The 18607-nt window shown below is 50.4% G+C and overlaps 1 protein-coding gene across 2 annotated transcripts in view; it reads right to left on the minus strand.

Annotated features, from left to right (window-relative positions):
* Positions 1-822: 822 nt before the first annotated feature.
* LOC143009637 (cysteine-rich motor neuron 1 protein) overlaps positions 823-18607 on the minus strand; it is a 29454-nt gene continuing 11669 nt past the window's right edge. The window contains exons 4-15 of one of the 2 annotated variants that reach the window (XM_076161691.1): positions 17393-17635; positions 13713-13892; positions 11224-11427; positions 10161-10289; positions 9856-10009; positions 8088-8209; positions 6886-7110; positions 5808-6023; positions 4275-4496; positions 3517-3648; positions 3057-3235; positions 823-2740 (exon numbers count right to left, since the gene is read on the minus strand). In XM_076161691.1, the coding sequence (XP_076017806.1) occupies positions 2546-2740; positions 3057-3235; positions 3517-3648; positions 4275-4496; positions 5808-6023; positions 6886-7110; positions 8088-8209; positions 9856-10009; positions 10161-10289; positions 11224-11427; positions 13713-13892; positions 17393-17635 (2201 nt within the window). In that variant the 3' untranslated portion in view covers positions 823-2545. The remainder of the gene's footprint in view (positions 2741-3056; positions 3236-3516; positions 3649-4274; positions 4497-5807; positions 6024-6885; positions 7111-8087; positions 8210-9855; positions 10010-10160; positions 10290-11223; positions 11428-13712; positions 13893-17392; positions 17636-18607) is intronic. The other variant, XM_076161692.1, reaches the window with a different exon arrangement.

Genomic DNA, 18607 nt, shown 5'->3' on the forward strand with positions numbered 1-18607 from the left:
GTATGCTGAACCCAGTCCGGGAAAGTGACCCTGATATTTGCTTTATTGATCCTTAGCAGCTTCCTCACCTTGATGTTTATGAGCTTTGAGGGACGAGTCCTGACAGCTACTCGGTCCACCCCGGGGATTCCCCAGGTGACTGAAGGCTTTCCGGTGCTTTACGAGGCCTTTGGATAAGATCAGGGGTGTGTGTGTGTGTCACTTCTCTGAACCAAACCAGCCCACCGCCACTGAACACATCTGCTCTCACCGCTGAGATAAGAACCCAACATGGTAACAAACAGAGAAGAAAGATCAAACTTAAAAAGGACTTATCAAATCAGTCAAATCAGCGGCGTGAGGTCGGGACCAGATGTGCACGAGTCCGACACAAATCAAATAGATTACATCACCATGACATCACAGCGAGGGAGACGGATCGTCCCTCTCCAGCCCAGTTTGATGAAGTCATCGACAGTGAGGCGGCTTTGGTTCACACATTTTTTTATTTTTCAAAATACGTGTAAATGTTACAGTCCATCGTCTAGGAAACATATTTACACAGCTTGCAACAGTGAAATAAATAAGGATGTATAGAATATAGCAGATAGAAACGGTAAATGCTATCTAAAAAAAAACGTACAGCAGCTTTGGCTACCAAAGTTCATTTTTCAAAACGAGAAAACTTCTCAAACTATAGTTTAGTATTAATAAATAAAGCTATGTGAAAAAATAAATAAGGAACTCTTCTGTCCTACTCATTTTTTTTTTTTTTTTTACACGTAAAGAACAAAGAACGGCGTAAAGCTTTGACCGTCGCCTCTTCATTTTTAAAGCACGTGGTCGCGATTCAAACAGACACAAATGTACTTAGTTACTTTCAAACACTTCAATATAAACTGAGTCTTCCAATCGGTTTTGGCGTTTTGGCATGGCGGTGCTGTTTGTGTTGAGAGTTTGGCATGGAGCTCAGGCCTCCCATCCAAAACCTTCATCATGAAACCTCCAGGTTTGTTTCGTAACGCTTCTCTGATTCGCTCTCTCTCTCTCGCTCTCTCTCTGCTGATCAGATCTTTACGAAGCCTGAGCTCTCGTGTTCGCTCGAGTGGTTTAACATCTCCATGTGCTCAATATGCCGATCAAATCCCCCCCTCCCCAATCCCACCCCCCTCCCCAATTAGGGCCTTTATCCCTCCAAGAATCCTGTCATGGGCTTAAAAGCCACTGGCTCCGAAGAAAAGTGCTACGTCTGTTTTAACGTGATCTGATGCTGTAAGCGGACAATCATCTCCAGGTTCCAGCTCACATGTATGATCCCACAGCAGATTACATAACCTCCAGTGACGACCTGTTCATGTGAATCATGAGTGAAAAGGTTTGTTTTGACATTTGTTGACGCGGGCTGACACACTTTCTAATCGCAAACAAGATACTGACAATGAAAACGCATTTAAGGCGACAGAATTAAGGCTGAAAACAATCATTACCGACCACGGCTCACATTCTGTACTGTATGAACGGTAGCTTCACACACGCACGCACACACACACACACACACACACACATCTGTAAATGAAGTTACAAAGCCAGACTCGGTATCAAAGACATTCCTCATCGGGTCAGATGAAACATCTGGCACCATTTTGTCTCCTCTGCAGGCTTTTGCCCCTGGATGGAAAAGCATCTTCGGCTCAATTCCGAGATGATGGAGTGCGACCGGCGAGCTGTTTCCATCCGGAGGAGCCAAGGTCGGGTCAGGTAGGAAAAGTGGAAAGATGGAGGCTATTGGCTACTGTACTGCGGACACGTTTACACGGGGAGGGTGAAGTTCATACGTGTGTTTTTGTCTATTTTGGTCTGGAATGGTTCAGGTCAATGTGATGGGAAGTGTGTGTATCCCGGGACTTAGTGGGGGAATGTTTTCACTGGCGTTTACACACGTGGCCCCATGGAGACACCCAGAATAAGAAAAACAGAGGTGGCCAAGAACAACACTACAACAGGTATAAATACTATAGAAATATACAAAAAGCTAAGATGGAAACCACGCGTTCTAAAATAGGGGTTTGGATATGTTGGTGCACAAAGCGCCTCCTGCAGGATCCGGCTTGATCCGGCTGGATTATCAGTTCCTTTGGCGTCCTTGTGTGGCAGCTCTGCAGCGAGCCAAACCCCTGCTAAAGCTTTGTGCTCTCCTCTTATTTGACTCAAAAGTTCCAGTTTTCAGAGGAGGCGAAAACAAGCAACGATATAACAATATTCACAGTCTGAGTCTCCTTTTCTGGCTGCCTCCTCCTCCTCTTCCTCAGTAAAGCACAGAGTGGCTGTGTCCTTTTTCTCTGTCCATCTCCCAGCTTCTCACCATCAAAGGTCCGCCAAACACAATAATAACGAACATATAAAGAAACAGGTACGGAGGTCTCTTGGTTTGCGTTTCGTTGAGTCTCCTCAGTTTCATGCAGACGGAAGATTCGGCGCCCAAAGTGTGTGTGTGAAGCTTCTCCGTTTGGTATAGTTAAATAATCGGGAGCGGAAGGTGGCGGAAGAGTTCTGGCGTTTGTGGCGTTTAGCGCGGCTTCCATTGGTTGCCCAGGCTCAGCTTGGCCCGGGGGATGGTCATCCTGTCGCCGCATGGGGGGCTCATCTCCGGGGGGAAGTGGATGACGCCACAGTCGTTCTTCACATTCTGGAATTTTTGCTCCTTGGATGGCTCCATGTAGACCACCGCGTTCTTGTTGACGTGCTTCTTCAGAATCACCGTCTAAAATAGAAGAGAGGAGAAGGAAAAACATCTCTGGTGTTAGATTTCGCTCTGTGGTCTGAAGGCGGAGGTCTGCCGTGCCGGCTGAGATGACATCTGCTGATAGGATGAGACTAATTATGATCTGCTCGTTTCATCACGCAGTTGTAAAGCAGAGTGACCTTTGGTTTGGAATTCAAAGTGTCTGGCAAGAACTAAGCATAGTCAAAACTAACTTAATCCAAATGTGACATCTTGAGTGCAGATTGAGGAGCTGGAGGATCACGGAAACCATCGTCTAACCAACAAAGCGTTGCAAGTCACACATGATCCTCACCTTCTTGGGGGCGCTGTAGCAGGACATCTGCACCCACTTCTTCTTCTTGTTGACCAGCAACGCCACGATAAGGAAGATGATGATGGCGAGGAGCAGGCCGGCCAGTATCCAAGCGGCCGACTGGTAGACGAGGGCCATCTCCGTGTGGCTGGGGTAGTTCTCGCCCAGGCCCGGCTCGTCTATGGGAAATAGACGGCGTCAGTATCAGATTGGCTAATTACCGTCCGATCCATGTCCATTTCTCACTATCAGAATGTGTTAGAGAACATTTCACTCATTTATCAAACCCTCTCCAAAACTATATAAACATCCAGAGGGTTTGGCAGGAAGAAATGGAAAAAGGGAGAAAAGGGAAAAGGAAGGAAGGAAGCGAGCGAGTGACAGCCAAGTACCTGCTTCACACGGCGTGTTAGAGGGAATACAAAGGGGGGGTGGAGGTGCGGGACGGGGCGTTTGGTACCTGTGATGGCTACGATGGGCGGTACGTTGACGGTGACCGTGGTCATCCTCACGACGCTCCCAGATGTGGGAGTGACCCTGGCCTCTGGAGCGCTGGTGGACACCATCACCTGCATCACTGATGTCGTCATTTCTGTTTGGACACAAGACAGAAATCAGATCAGTTCATGGTGTCGCTGGTGTGAAGTGTGTGTGTTTACGCTGTAGGCACCGTCCTCTTCACTTTGAAAAAGGCCGTTACGTAAAAAAGCTGTATTTTCCGGTGCAAATAAGGAAAACAAAGACCCGGAGAATCGGCTTCGTATTGGGCTGAACAATGGGCGCCTCTGCTATAGGAAAAGCTGACGGGGAGCTTTGGCTTCCTGTGCCACCACAGAGATGTGAGTGTGTCGGGCCCATTTAGCGGCAGACAGGAAACACGTGTGAATGTGCGGATGCTCCAGGAATGTTTTCACTCCGAGCGGTGTTTGTGTGTGTGTGTGTGTGTGTGTCATATGGAATGTTGCCGCGAATGATCCTGTTTGCCTGCGCAGCGCCAGAGTGGCTGTGACTATAGACAAACACACACACACACACACACCCATAGTCTGGAAACCGACATTCCCCCCAGTTCCTCCTTCGTATTGACGTGCAGCCTTATGAATCCTAATTTGCCCATCAAGTCGTGTCTGAAGGCGACTCGAGTCTTAACTGTCAACCTTGGCAACGGCGCTTATCCAGCAGCTTCTCATACATCAACACACACTTCCACACACTCACCGAGACAGTGCGGGCAGCACTGGCCCTTGCGTAGGACGGGCACCCTGCAGTTGGCAGCCGGACAGCGCTGGGAGAAGCACTGAATGGTGCCGTTGTTGCAGGTGCAGCTGGTGCAGGCGTTGGCCTTCCAGGAGTCTCCGGTCAACAGCACGTCGCCGTCGCTGGTGATGCAGTACTCCTGCTGGCTGTTGTTCACTGGCAGCAAGGGGCTCAACGTGTCCTCTGCGGTCACACACAGTTTACAAGGAGCCACGTTACACAGAAGCCTTTTTGTATGTCGGTCAACTTTCTCTGTAACAACCCGGAAAACATGAGAGGATGAAGCCGTCTGGATAAACAGCAGCCCCGCCTCTATGAACGCGTCGGCTACAGGGGGCGGGCTTGGATCGGATTAGGAGACAACCGCTTGGTGTCTTGGTGTTCTTTAACATTGACTACAGAATTCCTGACTCCCCCACTTCTTGTCGGACCACAGTCGGCTTACATGCCTTACATCGACATCAATCCAAGCCTCTAATCGTACAGGAGCTGAGCTGAGCTGAGCTGAGAGGCTTCATGGCCTCCGTGCCTCTTCCTGCTATAACCAACAAAACTTCTTGGGCCTTTAAAGGCAGATAAGAAGCTTTTACTGTACGTTAAACACAAACAGAAGTGGCGGAGACTCAGACACGTGGCAGATGGCAGAGTTCAGTCTCGGGGTCTTATCTCTCATCACGCCCCCGGAGGCCCCAGATCAATGGCGTTCCCATGACCAAAGACTTAGTTAGCGAGCACACACTGCTCCAGAACCTACTGTTCACATACATCATATGGGGCCTGTCAGTGAGATGTGTATTATTCCCACATTCCAGACGACCAGGCCCGTACATATATCAAAGGCCGGCCTCTGACAATCTGCTTTTGTTGGGGGAGATGCAGCGATAAGGTGGGCCGGCATTCTCCAGGAGCAGCTCTCATGCGCAGTCATGCAGCGCTGATTTGTGGGACCCGTGCTGGAGTGGAAGTGCTGGGGATATGTTGTTTGGAAGTGTGTGAGAAAGGGAGCCGGATTGTTTGGGTGCATTTATAAATAAAATGTGTGTGGCTCTGTATACATTCTTTGTCCGAGTACGTTCCCACAGACAGAAGAATAGCAGAGCGTTTAATGGGATCTGTCGGTTACACTCTCGCCTTCTCAGCTGCGAGCCAGCGAGCGTGTGTGTGTGTGTGTGTGTGTGTGTACCTGTGTGTGGATTGCAGGCTGAGGGTAGTCCACATGTGCTGCGGCCTTGAGGATCACCGCGTAAACCCCGACCTGGTTTCTTTACGAGCCCGTCTGCCTGACATAAAAACCGCCAGACCAAGTGCAACACGCAAAGATGTTCCCAGACCACATGCTGAACAGAACACGCCGCTTCAGAACACGCCACTTCTGACGCCGTGGCTCCAGGCCCCAAAAAACGCTTTCGATACTATCGGAAACAACCCGTGCCAAGAGTTACAAAGCGATACACGCCTTCCCCCCCGGCCGCCACCTGGCACTTCTCAGCTCACCTGGGCAGACGTGGCAGCAGGTGTCCTTGTTCCTGGTGGGCGTCTGGCACAGAGCCGGGGGACACAATTCGGTGTCGCACAGGACGCGTCCCTTCCTGCAGGTGCAGCGCGTGCACTCGTCCAGGTTCCAGGTCTCGCCCTCCACGTAGAATTCCCCGCCGGGCGCTCTGCAGACCACCATGTCCATCCCCTCCGGCAGACCGCTGCCTGACTCATCTGCGGCGGAAGGAAAGAGAGAAAGTAAACACTCAACGTCAGCCTATCCCGCTATTGAATTCTCCTTTCAGCTTGGAGTAGATATTCATTCAATGCTTCAGCATCAAAGAACAGCGTGATGAAGCGATGGCGTAATGGAAATGAGTCATAGGTTACTGGAATAAGCCCGGGAGACTTCCATCCATTAACAAGAACCTCAGGCGGCGCGGGGCGGCGTCCAAATTGTGTTTCGACACTAATCTAGCTGAAAACATCACCGTGTCCAGCCGAGTAGCTGACATCTGCAAAGAGTTAGCCCGCTGTCCCCCGACTGCAGAGTGTGTGTAACTTCTGAAAGTTGTAGACATTCTTTCACTCCTAAATATTTGAAGAGCCAACTGAGTCACTCCTCCATAAATATCCTGAGCGGAGAAGAAACCAAGTGTGGGCGTGAATCAGTGTGTGTTCGCTTTTTTAGAGTGTGTGTGTGTGTGTTTGGTGTGTGTTTTAAAGGTTAAGTAGCCAGTAAGTCTCAGGCCTCTACTTGGGTCACGACCACTGGCAGTGACTCAACAGATTTGTGTGTGTGTGTTGACCTAATGGCCTCATCTCGACCAACCAATGTCCACCTAAACTGAAACGTTACGTCCCGAACTCTCACTACTGTTACTGTTGTTACAGCGCCAACATCAGGTCGGTTGATGCTAAAGTACTGAGGTCACATGTCCACCAAGTTTGGTTCTACTGGACTGAGCCATTCATGAGATAGATGAGGTTGTTTTTTGAAAGATAAGCCACGCCCACTCAGCTTTGGCTATCAATCATATCAAAACAGTAAGAAATACAAAACAACACATCATTTGACAGATTCCCCCACACGTACCCTCACAAGTGGGACAGCACTGGTCATGCCGGACCACCGGGTGGGAGCAGCTGGGCACGGGGCAGGAAATGAGCACGCACATCTCCCGTCCCGCGTCGCAGTAGCAGTCGCGGCAGCCGTCGTGCCAGCCGTCGCCGTGGTCGTAGCGATGCCCGTTGGAGGTGAGGCAGTAGCTGGGCGCCGGGGCCGGGGGGGCGGCGGCGGTGACCGGGACCTGACTGCTTTCTACAGACACAGAGAGAGAAGACGGTATGAGGACGGATAAGGGCTTAGCGAAGAGCGGCAACCCCGGGAATGCTGTGGATTACACCTGGAATTTTCATTAAGTAAATTCTGGATGAATAGTTAAACGGAGCGACATTAAGGCCTTAGTTTAAGTTTTATTGCAGTCTAAGATGAGAGGCCTGCAACGTGTTAATGGTTCCCTGCAGTGGAGGGTTCACTCTAATCCGGTCCTGATCTTCGCTTTACCGCACATTTATCCCCAAATAATCAATTTATAATCCAGGAACAAACAAAGCTCCAGTTTCCCTCTGTGTTGTTTTGAGACCCGACAACCCAGAACGGTTTCGCTTAGCGGACGCGTCTAAACCTCATAAAGGCCCCGAGTGAACGAGAACCTCGGCCTCAGCGTGGGATCAACCTTAGAGGGATGCACAGGGATTTGGAACTGCAGTGTATTCCAGAGTATTCCAGAGTCCGAGTGAATGTTCTAACTCTCCGTGCTTTGATTTGAAAAAGATTCCGACCTGTAAATATGTTTATGTAACCAAACTCAACCGAGAGCTTCAAACTCAAGTAAACGCTGGTTTATTTACAGTAGCTGCGGTCCGTGTGTGTGTGTGTGTGTGTGTGTGTGTGTGTGTGTGTGTGTGTGTGTATTTGTGGAGATGGGGGAAACTTATTTTAAGATGAATATTTATAAAACGGCTAAAATTGCAAAGTAAACATTGCATAAAAAGCTTCGTTCTCGCTTTAAACTCCAGCGGTTAGTGAATCTAATTACGCGTTGTACACACAAACACACTCACACACACACACACAGCTCAGATTAGCTAAATAAAAACAAGATCAGTGAAAGGTTACAGGAAATCAAGTCTGCAAACACCTAAATGTGTCTCATTAAACTGCGAGTTAAATGAAGCGTGGTGTGTCGGAATTTTTCATTTTGTCTGTCCGTGTTGTGTCGTCACTGTGGTTACCTTTGCACATGCAGATGGAGCAGCCCTTGCGGTTCTGTCTGTAGCCGTCGTCGCAGTGCTTGTCGCAGGTGAAGGGCGGACACTTGACACAGCGGCACATCTCGCAGCCGTGCTTGTTCCTCCTGCAGAGACACACACACACACACACACACACACACTGCATGAGCGAGGCCCGCATGGTTGTTGTGGAACAGTGAAGCTCGGCTGAAGCGTCAACATCCTGAGTTATTCCTCCTCCCTGCGTTTGTTGTTCCTTGGAGAGGAAGAAACAAAAGACAAAAGACCAACATCGCTTCAGACTCTTTTCTTTTCCTTCCCTTATTGCTCCTAAAGGTCTGCAAGCCCAGGGGACGACAACATCTGATGGTCCAGAATGAGCCGGGGGTGGACATATAAGGGACATTTAAGGGACATTTAAGGGAGTGGAGGCAGCAGGAATGAAGCTGAAGACCTGCAGGGAGTTACAGAGAATCAAAAGGCTACAGACGCCAGAAATAGATCAGTCGGATTCAATTACCTGCCTAATAAAATATGGATGAGCCGCACCGTGATAAAGTGTGGAAACCTTTAGGGAGGAATGATCTGGATTTAGCACCGCATGCCCTCTGACTTCCTGTTCATCCTTCACAGGTGAACGATGGCGTCTACGTTATGAAGCAGCGTCCCAGATGATTCCTCTGGCGTGATGTGGCAGACAGAGCGCGTCACGCTCTTACAAACAGAGAGGACCTACTCTCTCTCCCCCCCACACACACACACACCCAGCCCCCCCCCCACCCCCCCCCCCGGCGTCTTTGCTGAAACAGCAATAACGGAGCGCTGAAACAACACTGCCAGGGCCGTGACCGGTGAACTCGCTGTGCAAATACAGAGACAGAAGAGCGGCGTGACCTCAGAGCCCAGCTTTGTTTAAAGATGGCGTGTGGAATGCCAAGCAGTGCTCTGGGGGGGGCGGGGGGGGCAGAGGGGGGTCCGGGCCCGGAGCTGGGGAGCTGGGGAGCCGTTAGAGCGGTGATGACTGTACGTGCCTCATCTCAGGCTTAACAACACGCAGAATGAAGATGTTAATTATTGATAAATCGCTTCAAAGTCATCACATTATCTCGACAAAAGCAATGAAGACATTCTGATGATTCTGATGAGGACGGCGCGTGTGTGGGCCGCTCAGAGAGGAGGTCAGAGACGTTGGGGGTTCTTCTGGATGTGTACATTGCAGCTCTGGGAGGATTTCATCAACACAAGCGGCGTAAACAAAGAGCTCCTCTGTGTCTTTGTGTCTGTGTGTCTGTGTGTCTGTGTGTCTGTGTGTGGTGCCTGTGTGCAGACGTCATGTGTGAAAGATCAATGGAGGCGTCGTCGGAGACTTCTGAAGAAAGAAGAAGAGAAGCTTTAAAGAGCTGCTTGTGAAGGATGAAGCCAGATCCTCCTCCTCCTCCTCTTTTCCCTGCAGAGCGCCCCTCATCCTTTCCTCCTCTTCCTCCTCCTCTTCTGCAGGCGTATCAGGTCCATCTTCAGCCATGGTTGGGATAGCAGAAGAATCCCAAGCGTACGCGTCACATGAAGGACGCTTTTGTTCTGACGTGTATTTGATCGCTGTTTCAAGACGGAAAGATGCCGAAACGGACCGAGCAGAGCACTTCCAGATGTGTGATTGGGTGAAATGGGGATTAGGAGCTGAGGAGGCCAGGGTGGACTGCTCACACACACACACATACACACACACACACTCAGAAAGCAGGAAACGCCACAGCTCACAGCGTACACTTACACATATCCATAGGGGCAGGTCTTAGTACAGGTCAGAGGTCGGCACCTGGGCACCGGTATGCTGCACTCGCACACCTCGCAGCCGAAATCGTCCTTCTCGTATCCCATGGGGCATTGCAGCGAGCAGTACGTCCCCAGGTCGGGACAGGAGTCATCTGAGAGAGAGAGAGAGAGAGAGAGAGAGAGGTCATCCCATCAGGCGTACAGACATCCATCACAGACCAGGGCGCGAGTCGCTACGGGGGAACATTCCACCAGAAGATGGTAACCAGGGATACGGATAAGGTGTGTGTGACGTGGACTCACTGCTGAGACACTGGCAGAGCAGGCAGCCGTTGTGGTCTTGCTGGAACCCGTAGGGACAGTCGTTGATGGACAGGGAGCAGTTTTCCAGCGGGGGACACAGCAGGGGACTCACCGTCTCGTACGAAGGCTCTGGAGGACAAACACACACACACACACAGGCGTTACATCACCACACACAAGTAAACAACGCCGTCCTATTTTTGCACTTTTTAAGAGCAACGGTTGTGTTGCGTGCCAGGATCCTCTCCCGTCTAATACGTTGATGTGTTCAGGCCGTGCCAGCTGTAATAGTTACCTGCTCACACTGCTGCAGAGTAAACGGTGATTAGAGATAAATGTGGAGCAATTACAGCAGGGCGGCTCACACACACACTCTACCTCTCACTCCTGCACTTTAACATGTCGATTTTTTACTGCAAACGAGACGATAAATAACGTGGCCATGTTGTTTGAGGCTGCGAAGGCATAGAGCCACTCTGAGATCATAAGTGTTCAAGCGTGTTTAACTCCATCAGAGTGCTGGGTGAATGGAAGTACCGTTAATGAGCGTGAGGAAGACGACGTCGTTGTGGCTGTGCGACTGAAGATAAGCGGCTTTATCTCGGAGCCACGCGCTCGCTTGCACGCCCGCCGTGCTATTTCCCGTCAGACGTCTCTCGCCACGTTCTCTGGGCGGAGCGGACCAACGTGCTGTAACTAATTACGCTCGCAAAAAAGAAAAGAAAAAGGGATCCACTTCAATTACGCGGCGGCCTCCTGCGTTAAGAGCACGCCGCCGCCGCCGCCGCCACCGCCAGGCACGCACACACACTCACACACACTCACACACAGGTGGGTCTCATTTCCACGGGCGAGGGGTAATAAAGGAACACAAAGAACCCTGCAGCTTGAAGAATTCTCTGTGGCCCCCGCTTTAATGAGCTCATGTCGACATGGCCTCTGTGGCAAAGCGGCGGGGCCACAGGAGCCTCCTTCATGTGGTATGTGGGGCAACGCACGGCTCAATCTAAAGGACAACTGCATACGCTTTGAGAAGAATAGATTACTTCTGCTTCTTCCGTACCTTCACAGAAGGGGCAGCACTCTCCGGGGATCTTCACAGGGTTCTGGCAGCTCTGTTTGCAGGCCATGGCCGTGCAGCGCGACTCCCCGTCCACACAGTGGCAGAAGGTGCAGTCGTCCTCCTTCCACTGCTCCTCGTGGGCTCGCAGCTTGTTGTTCACCCAGCAGCTCGCCTTGGTGCTGTCCATCGAGAGCAGCTCCACATCTGAGCCAGAAGACAAGATACACTTAAGTGACGTGACCAAAGAGGATGAGTAAAACCAGAATCTATCTGAAGGAGGATCTGTGTGTGGCTTTGTCTCACGTTTAAATGGAAAACAATCAAGCAAAAATGAGCTGTGAAGCCGTGAGACAAAATGTATTTTTGGGGCTAAATGGAGTAAACATTCAAACAACAGCCCGTAGTGACTTCCCTCAGCAGCTCAGGTAACACGGACGTGATCAATCTTAGTAGAGCATGATGTCACCCTAAACCACTTCTCTCATTACAGCCAAAGCTTTTGGTCGTTGCCTCCTCTTGATCACAAGAAGCAGACAGATTTGTGGACATGATGAAGATGAATTCCCTGACAGCGGCTCGATCTTGGACGTTTGTTTAAATTGGCCTTTGTTTCAGGCAAAGTTGTAATGGAAACACAGTGAGAGGATCAGAGAGGATCAGAGCGTTACTGCGGTTTCCTCCAAATGCTGTGATGCCCCGAGGAAAGCTCTTCACTTTGATGCTAATTGAATCTTTGCTCTGTGAGATGAATGGGACGGAGGCTAAAGTGTGAGGATTTACATCCCTAATCGAGTTAAGTTGAGCTGGGATGAGAGCGGAGCTGGAGGAGGTGGGATCATCTGGAGAGAGGCCGGATGATGGAACACAACTGGGACCGCATCGCATTCCTATCAGCCTCCGCTCGCCTCTGGGCTTAGAGGTTTGAACTGGTGTAATGTGTTGACACACATACCACTTCAGCTCTGACCCGGGGGTCAAAGGTCAGGTCACAGTTTGGTACGATACATTTCACTCCAAAGCAAAGAGAGCGATGCGCAAGAACGTTTAAATGCGCGCGGTGAGATTTGTAGCAAGGGCCGTAAAGTTTGGGACATTTTAAGAGCAGATCTTTCCTTCCCGGCTCCAGGTGACGTCTGAGGCCTTTTTTCCTAACGGTTTACTATAAACAGTTTGAGTTGTGTTTATTGAGTACAGAAGCAGGTTTCTACACGTGAGGCAACGTGCTGAGAGGGGAGGGGAGGGGAGGGGAGGGGAGGGGAGGGGAGGGGAGGCGGCTCCTGCTGTTTACTCTGTGTTAAAGGGAAACAAAAATGTGTGGATATCTTTGAGTGTGTGTGTTCAGTGTGTTTTATTAAGGGAGAAAGGAGCTCCTGTGTGTGTGTGTGTGTGTGTGTGTTCACCTTCCATGAGCACAAACACACACACACACACAGGAGCCTGATCAGATCCCAGCTGAGCTTTGGCTGCTGAAGTTCCATCCATCTGGCTGTGATTACCTGAGCAGGATCTATGTCTCTCTCTCTCTCACTCTCTCTCTCTCTCTCTCTCTCTCTCTGTGCACTTCAGAGCCACAACTTTAATACATTATCACCTCAGACTCTGTGCAGACACTCATAACTCGCCCCAGTGGAAAAATCCGCTTGAACTTGCTCGCTCCAGGTGAGTTACTTTCCCAATTACGTACAATCACGTCCATACATCTCTGGATTAGGAGTGTTACCCACCACGCTCCCAGCAGCAGATACGTGGGGTGAGATGAAAGCATTCCCTCACATCTAAACTCCTGCACATTCCAGGTGTACCTCCAACTCTGACCTAAGGTGATCTCCACTGGAGCTTTATTTTCCTCCTTCCTTCGCTCTCATGTGCCTGATCGATTGTAGCCACGCAGGCAGGCAGGCAGGCAGGCAGGCAGGCAGGCAGGCAGGCAGGCAGGCAGGCAGGCCCAAGCTGGCTGCCCTCTGCATCCTCCTGACTCCAGGCTGCACTGTAATGTGGCGGCCATATGCATCGCAACTGCAATTTTAACAACCCCGAGTGCTCTCTGCTTCGGCTTTGACCACATGTGTTTTGTGAGCGGGTCATGCACTTAAGGGCGCCCCCCTTCCCCAACATTAAGCCAGAGCCACATATTACCGCACGCCGAAACAGGTTTTTACGCTCTGAGCCAGGGGGGAAGCTGGTATGAGGAAGCCTTATACGGTCAGAGCAGGTAGGAGTCAGACAAGGTGGAGTTTAACGTCTCCTGCAGTGTTGCCAGCCTGACCATCGGCCCCAGAAGCCTCCACATCTGTGCCACATCACCAGCTGCTTACACAATAGTTCAAGTGGATATCAGAACCTTCAAATGTTGAAACGGACCAAAACGGAGTAACAGTGACATTGCAACACTGCATCATGCTTTACTAATCAGTGGACTATGTGCTACTAGACATGGATAAGCACCTAATTAAACTTCTGTGTGTAAGTACGTCAGTAAAGGAGCGCACCTATGCAGACGGGGCAACACTCGCCCTCGGGAATGTAATAGTTTTCACAGTCCAGCTCGGCGCACTCTGCCTTGGAGCAGAAGGAGATTCCACCACGGCACTGACACAGCCAGCAGGGGTCCATGCGATACACCTCGCCCTCGGAAAACTCCTTCCCGTTGTGGACGCACTTGGGCGACACTGCAGAGAAGAAGAAGAGGGAGAAGAAGAAGAAGAGGGAGACTGTCAAACATAAGCTTAAGCGTTTGGGAGACAACAATGTTCTGAGCTTAATCAGCGTGGGACCGTCGCATCCATACACAACAACCGAATCAGACACATCCACTTACTTCCTGCCGATTGACGGACGCGTTTATCCGAACCAAATGGTGCCGAGCGAGACGCAGTTAAGCTTGCGGTGGAATGGCATTTATCAGACAATAAAGCCGAGTCCATGAGGAGAGATTTCACAAGGATCTATCAAATCCTGAAAACGACTGCGGGCTCCCGCGTTGCCGAGTAAAAGAAAACAGTAGTGGGTCAAAGAATTTGGCAGAATCTGGGCTCGGCGTGCTGGTGGCAGGTGGGGTGAATCACTGCTGCGGGCTGGCTTCCCCCAAAGCATGTAAGCACTTAGAAACCTCTTAGCCGCTTTCCTCTTACAAAGATCAGTTCTGGTGCCTTTAGAAAACTGCTGCGGTCTGATGTAGAGACGAAAACAGGCCCAGCGCGTACGGGAGAATCTAGAACTCTCTGTTTGCAATTACGAGCCCCTCTGAACAATGGATAATGTATGGATCATTAGGGAGAGTTTAAAAGTCTGTATTCTTGCCGCTGGAGTCTCTGAATCTCTGTGCGAGGAGCTGAAATAACGTTTTAATGAGGTTTTCCTTTTGACATGAAGTCGTCACGCCGACAAAATGAGACGATTGCGATCAATGGCCCGGGATGAATGATGGTAGCTCTCGTGGCCGCAGCCAATGATTACAGCATGACATCTCAATGGAAACAGTAGATCACTCAGTCAAATGAACCACAGAAGGTTTGAATGACTCAATGTTACGAGCAACACACTCCATCATGAAGCGGCGGCGTGGTTATGTAAGGAACTCAGGCCCCCCGAGTTCCTGAGAGCTCTGTAATAGTTATGACGGTAAATGTATTGTGCAGATGGGAGCAGATGTGGGGGCCGGCGGTTTCTATAAAGTGGAGGGGGGAGTCGGGCCGGCATCTGCGCACCATACCTTTGAGCGCAGACTCAAAGTGTCTGTGCCGATGACCCCGCGCCTCCCGACAACAAGCGCCGCGCTCTAACACGAAGCAGGTGGGCCCGCCGAGTTGAAAGTACAGCGGGGATTTGTTGATCTTATTCTGCTCTTTTCTATCTCTTGCTTTCATCATCATATCTCCTCTTCTGGCGCGCTCTGCATCTCCTCCATCCCAGCCTCGCGTGCGACACAATCATGCAGAGAAAATGCAATAAGCGCTTTTTAGCTGGCCAATAGCAGAGGCGCGTGAACTTCCTATCGCTTGTGAAAGACTCACAAACGAGAGGAAGTCACACACTGTGGGGCGGGGGGAGTGGGGGGGAGCTTGCATGTGATTTCCGCCATGTTTGTTGATGTTGATCCTTAAAACAAACTCGCAGCGGCAGAGTCTAAATTCCAGTCATTCTTTGTCATGTTCAGTCTTTTCCGAATTGAAGCCAGGATACGAGGATGGATGGGCCGTTAAACGTTGACCCTTAGACGCTCGAGATCAATCATAACTGGCTGTCATAATGGAGCTGCTGGTGTTTCTTGAAATGCGGCGCCGCAGCGATAGAAATTCCACAAGGAGACGTGTTGCATCGCAGCGTATAACAATGAGATACTCCTTAACAAAACAAAGAGTAATGTGTGAGTCTCATTAAGCGATTCACACGTGCAGCTCTGACCGGTTCTGTTTCTATGGCTGCCAGCTGAAGTGTTAATAAACAGCACACCCGCTAAACTGGACCCAATGACATCAGGCAGGACAGGGCTGCCAGGTTCTGCCATCCAGACCCCCGGGCCGCTGTCCAGCCAGCAGTGGAAAGAGTTTATCACAGATGGAGGCCAGAGCACACACACACACACACACAAACATACAGGCACACACACACACACACACACACACACACACACACACACACACACTCACAGGTGGGGTTCATTGTCACTATGTAAAGCAAACTGACCCTAACTAAATGTCTGCCTGCAGCCAAGTGGTCAGTGGAAACAACTTTATCAGCTCAAGCCAGACGCACAGAGACAATGGAGTCAGAATGTGTTCCATTAGATCACTGAGGCATCTGAGCCAAAAATAGACAATATAACGGCTTTTTCTTCACTAAATAATACTAAATAGTCAAAAAAGGTACAAGCTAAAACAATCTTTTAAAAACAAAATGTAATATAAACAAATAAAAGTCCAACTTCGTTGTTTTCTTAGCTGGCTAGCTAGCTAACATTACTCATACAACCTCTGTAGGGACTTTAGTGTTAGCCGCTATGGTTAACGTGATTGTTTTGGGGTAGTTAGCTGTCTTGCTTTGCAATTTGCAGTAAACTGTAGTAAGAATGTTCATATTTTCCCTACTTATATGAGCCCACATTGTAACGCCACATAGTATTAGCGTGTAGCACACCTTTGGGCCCCAGCTCAAGCCTTTGCGTGTAAACGTTGTCATATTTGCAAGCAGGGTTGTGGTCTGGGTGGAGCTGGTGGGGGTCGGTGGCGTGTCTTTGTCAGTGTGTGCCCGTCCGTGGAGCTTTCTGATATGACACGCAGTCATGCAAGCCTAACGGACGGCCGGGCCCAAACAAAAGGCATCAAGCCCCGCGCCCAAAGAGCAGCAGACACTTGTTATCAAAACTCTGATCCCGTGGCCCCCATAGCTGCCATTCAGCCTCTGCCGGTCTGCCGGACTCGATTACCCTCCCCGCTGGCAGGATAGCGCACATAAAAAGCATTCCCATCGATGAACTGTTGAACCTTTCCCCCCGTTGGATGTGTGACCAGACAGGAACCCTTTGACACTGCACTTCTGTTGAGCAAAGTTGTAGCCTAAGCACTTTTCTGGTCACTGGGCTCGTTAAGTCCATTCATTCCGGAACACGGCACTCATTTATGGACGAGGAAGGGGTGAGAACGGGAATTTGTTCTGTTGTTGTAAAACTGTGAATATTTGTCGGGAGCAGAACCGACGCTGATAGCGTGGGTCCACGCTCCGGGCTTCCTGGCTGATTCTACTGTATGCAAGAGGTTTAAGGTGTGGCTACTTTAAACCTCTCCCCGTTTTTACTTCTCTTGTTCCCATTATCTCTGCCTCGCAGGTGAGTGGGAGCAATCATCCCACCGATATGTGCGCTTTCAAAAACCCATTATACTTCACATCCCTCTGGGCAATCACTGTATTTTTGCGGATACTCCCCTGAAAAAATGCCTTTGAAGCCGAACACTGGCAGGCAGTGGCCCAGACTGATAACCAGCCCGGCGGTAATTACCATCCAATCAGCAGCTTTCCTTTTCATCTCCCGGCGTTCGGTCATCAGGGAGGAAATCACTACTCTGATGAAAATAATTGCACCCTCAAAGGCGACAAATCTCACACGGGCTGCGCCAACGCTCTCTCTCCGCCCCCCAGCTGGAAACCAGTCGCAGCACACCGATGCAATTACCTTTCTGACACTCGAACACGTCGCAGCAGTCCCCCGGCAGCCCGGTGGCCTGGCTGAGCGGCACGGCCCGCTGTCCGCTCGGGCAGTGCGGCTTGCGACAGGAGCGGAGGTCGCACGTGCACTGGGGCGGCACAGAGGGGCAGCAGGCGGCGGGCGGGGTGAAACTTTTGGTCAGGACGGAGCCTTTGGGGCAGGAGGGCACCGGCAGAACAGGACAGGTCACTCCAGCACACTTCAGCTCCTCTGAAACACACAGACGTGGACGCCGGTTAACGTTAAGGCAGGCAGTGTGTGTAATACATGCGTGGAACACAAACATGCAGCTATGAGACGTCCTGCAGTTACTTCATCCAGCTCTGTTATCAACTACTCAGGTAATCGCAGCATGAGAATAGAACACCTTATTTGCATTTCATCACTAACTATACACACTTGCCCTTGGCTGTGTTCTGCAGCAACGGACACACGCTTTTCTTTTTTTTACGTTTGTTTGGCTGCCACAAGAAAGAGAAGGAGTCGTGTGCTGCTCGTGTTGCAGCCCTAAAAGCCCCGATCACAAGTCAATCAGTCATCAGATCCACGCTCTGGCCCGTGACACCTTTACGTCGTCCCCTCGGTGAAGTTGGAGTGCTGCTCTGAAACTCTCCCCATCTGCACCCTCCCATCCCACCCAAGCTTGGATGGAGCCACAATCCAAACACTCCTCCGCCTCCGCGCTCTCAAATCCCGTCATTAATACTCAGCCGAAAATTCAACAGAGCTTTTCTTCTCCCCAGTTTAGAATCTCCCCTTCACTTAGCATACCAGAACGTGTTTGTCTATTCATTTGCCAGATCCAACATAATGGCTCTGATACCCCTTGTTAGGAAGGAAAGGGGTCCAGGGCTGCAGGAGATCTGGGCAAAGGGGCTCCGGGGTGTATTTTGGAGCCCGTTCAGGAAAAGAAAAGTGGAGCGCCCCTCTGTACCGACATTGTGCGAGAACAGTAGCCACCTTACAAAGATTGGATTACCCAAACCAAAGGGAGGTGTTTATTTTGGTTCTCAGTGTCACTGTAATGTATACAGTACGGGCAGAGGAGAAGCACTGGCGAGGGCAGACTCACGTCCCGTCCTATAATTGTCAATCACTAAGTTGTTTCGCAGATCTCCTGCTGAAAGGCAAGTTAATACACACATGTGCACAGACACACACACTCTCCCTGTAGCACTTTGA

This window comes from Genypterus blacodes, unplaced genomic scaffold (genome assembly GCF_046128005.1).
Source record: "Genypterus blacodes isolate CSIRO-AG114 ecotype Tasmania unplaced genomic scaffold, CSIRO-AGI_Gbla_v1 ptg000112l_1, whole genome shotgun sequence".
NCBI classification, from domain to species: domain Eukaryota; kingdom Metazoa; phylum Chordata; class Actinopteri; order Ophidiiformes; family Ophidiidae; genus Genypterus; species Genypterus blacodes.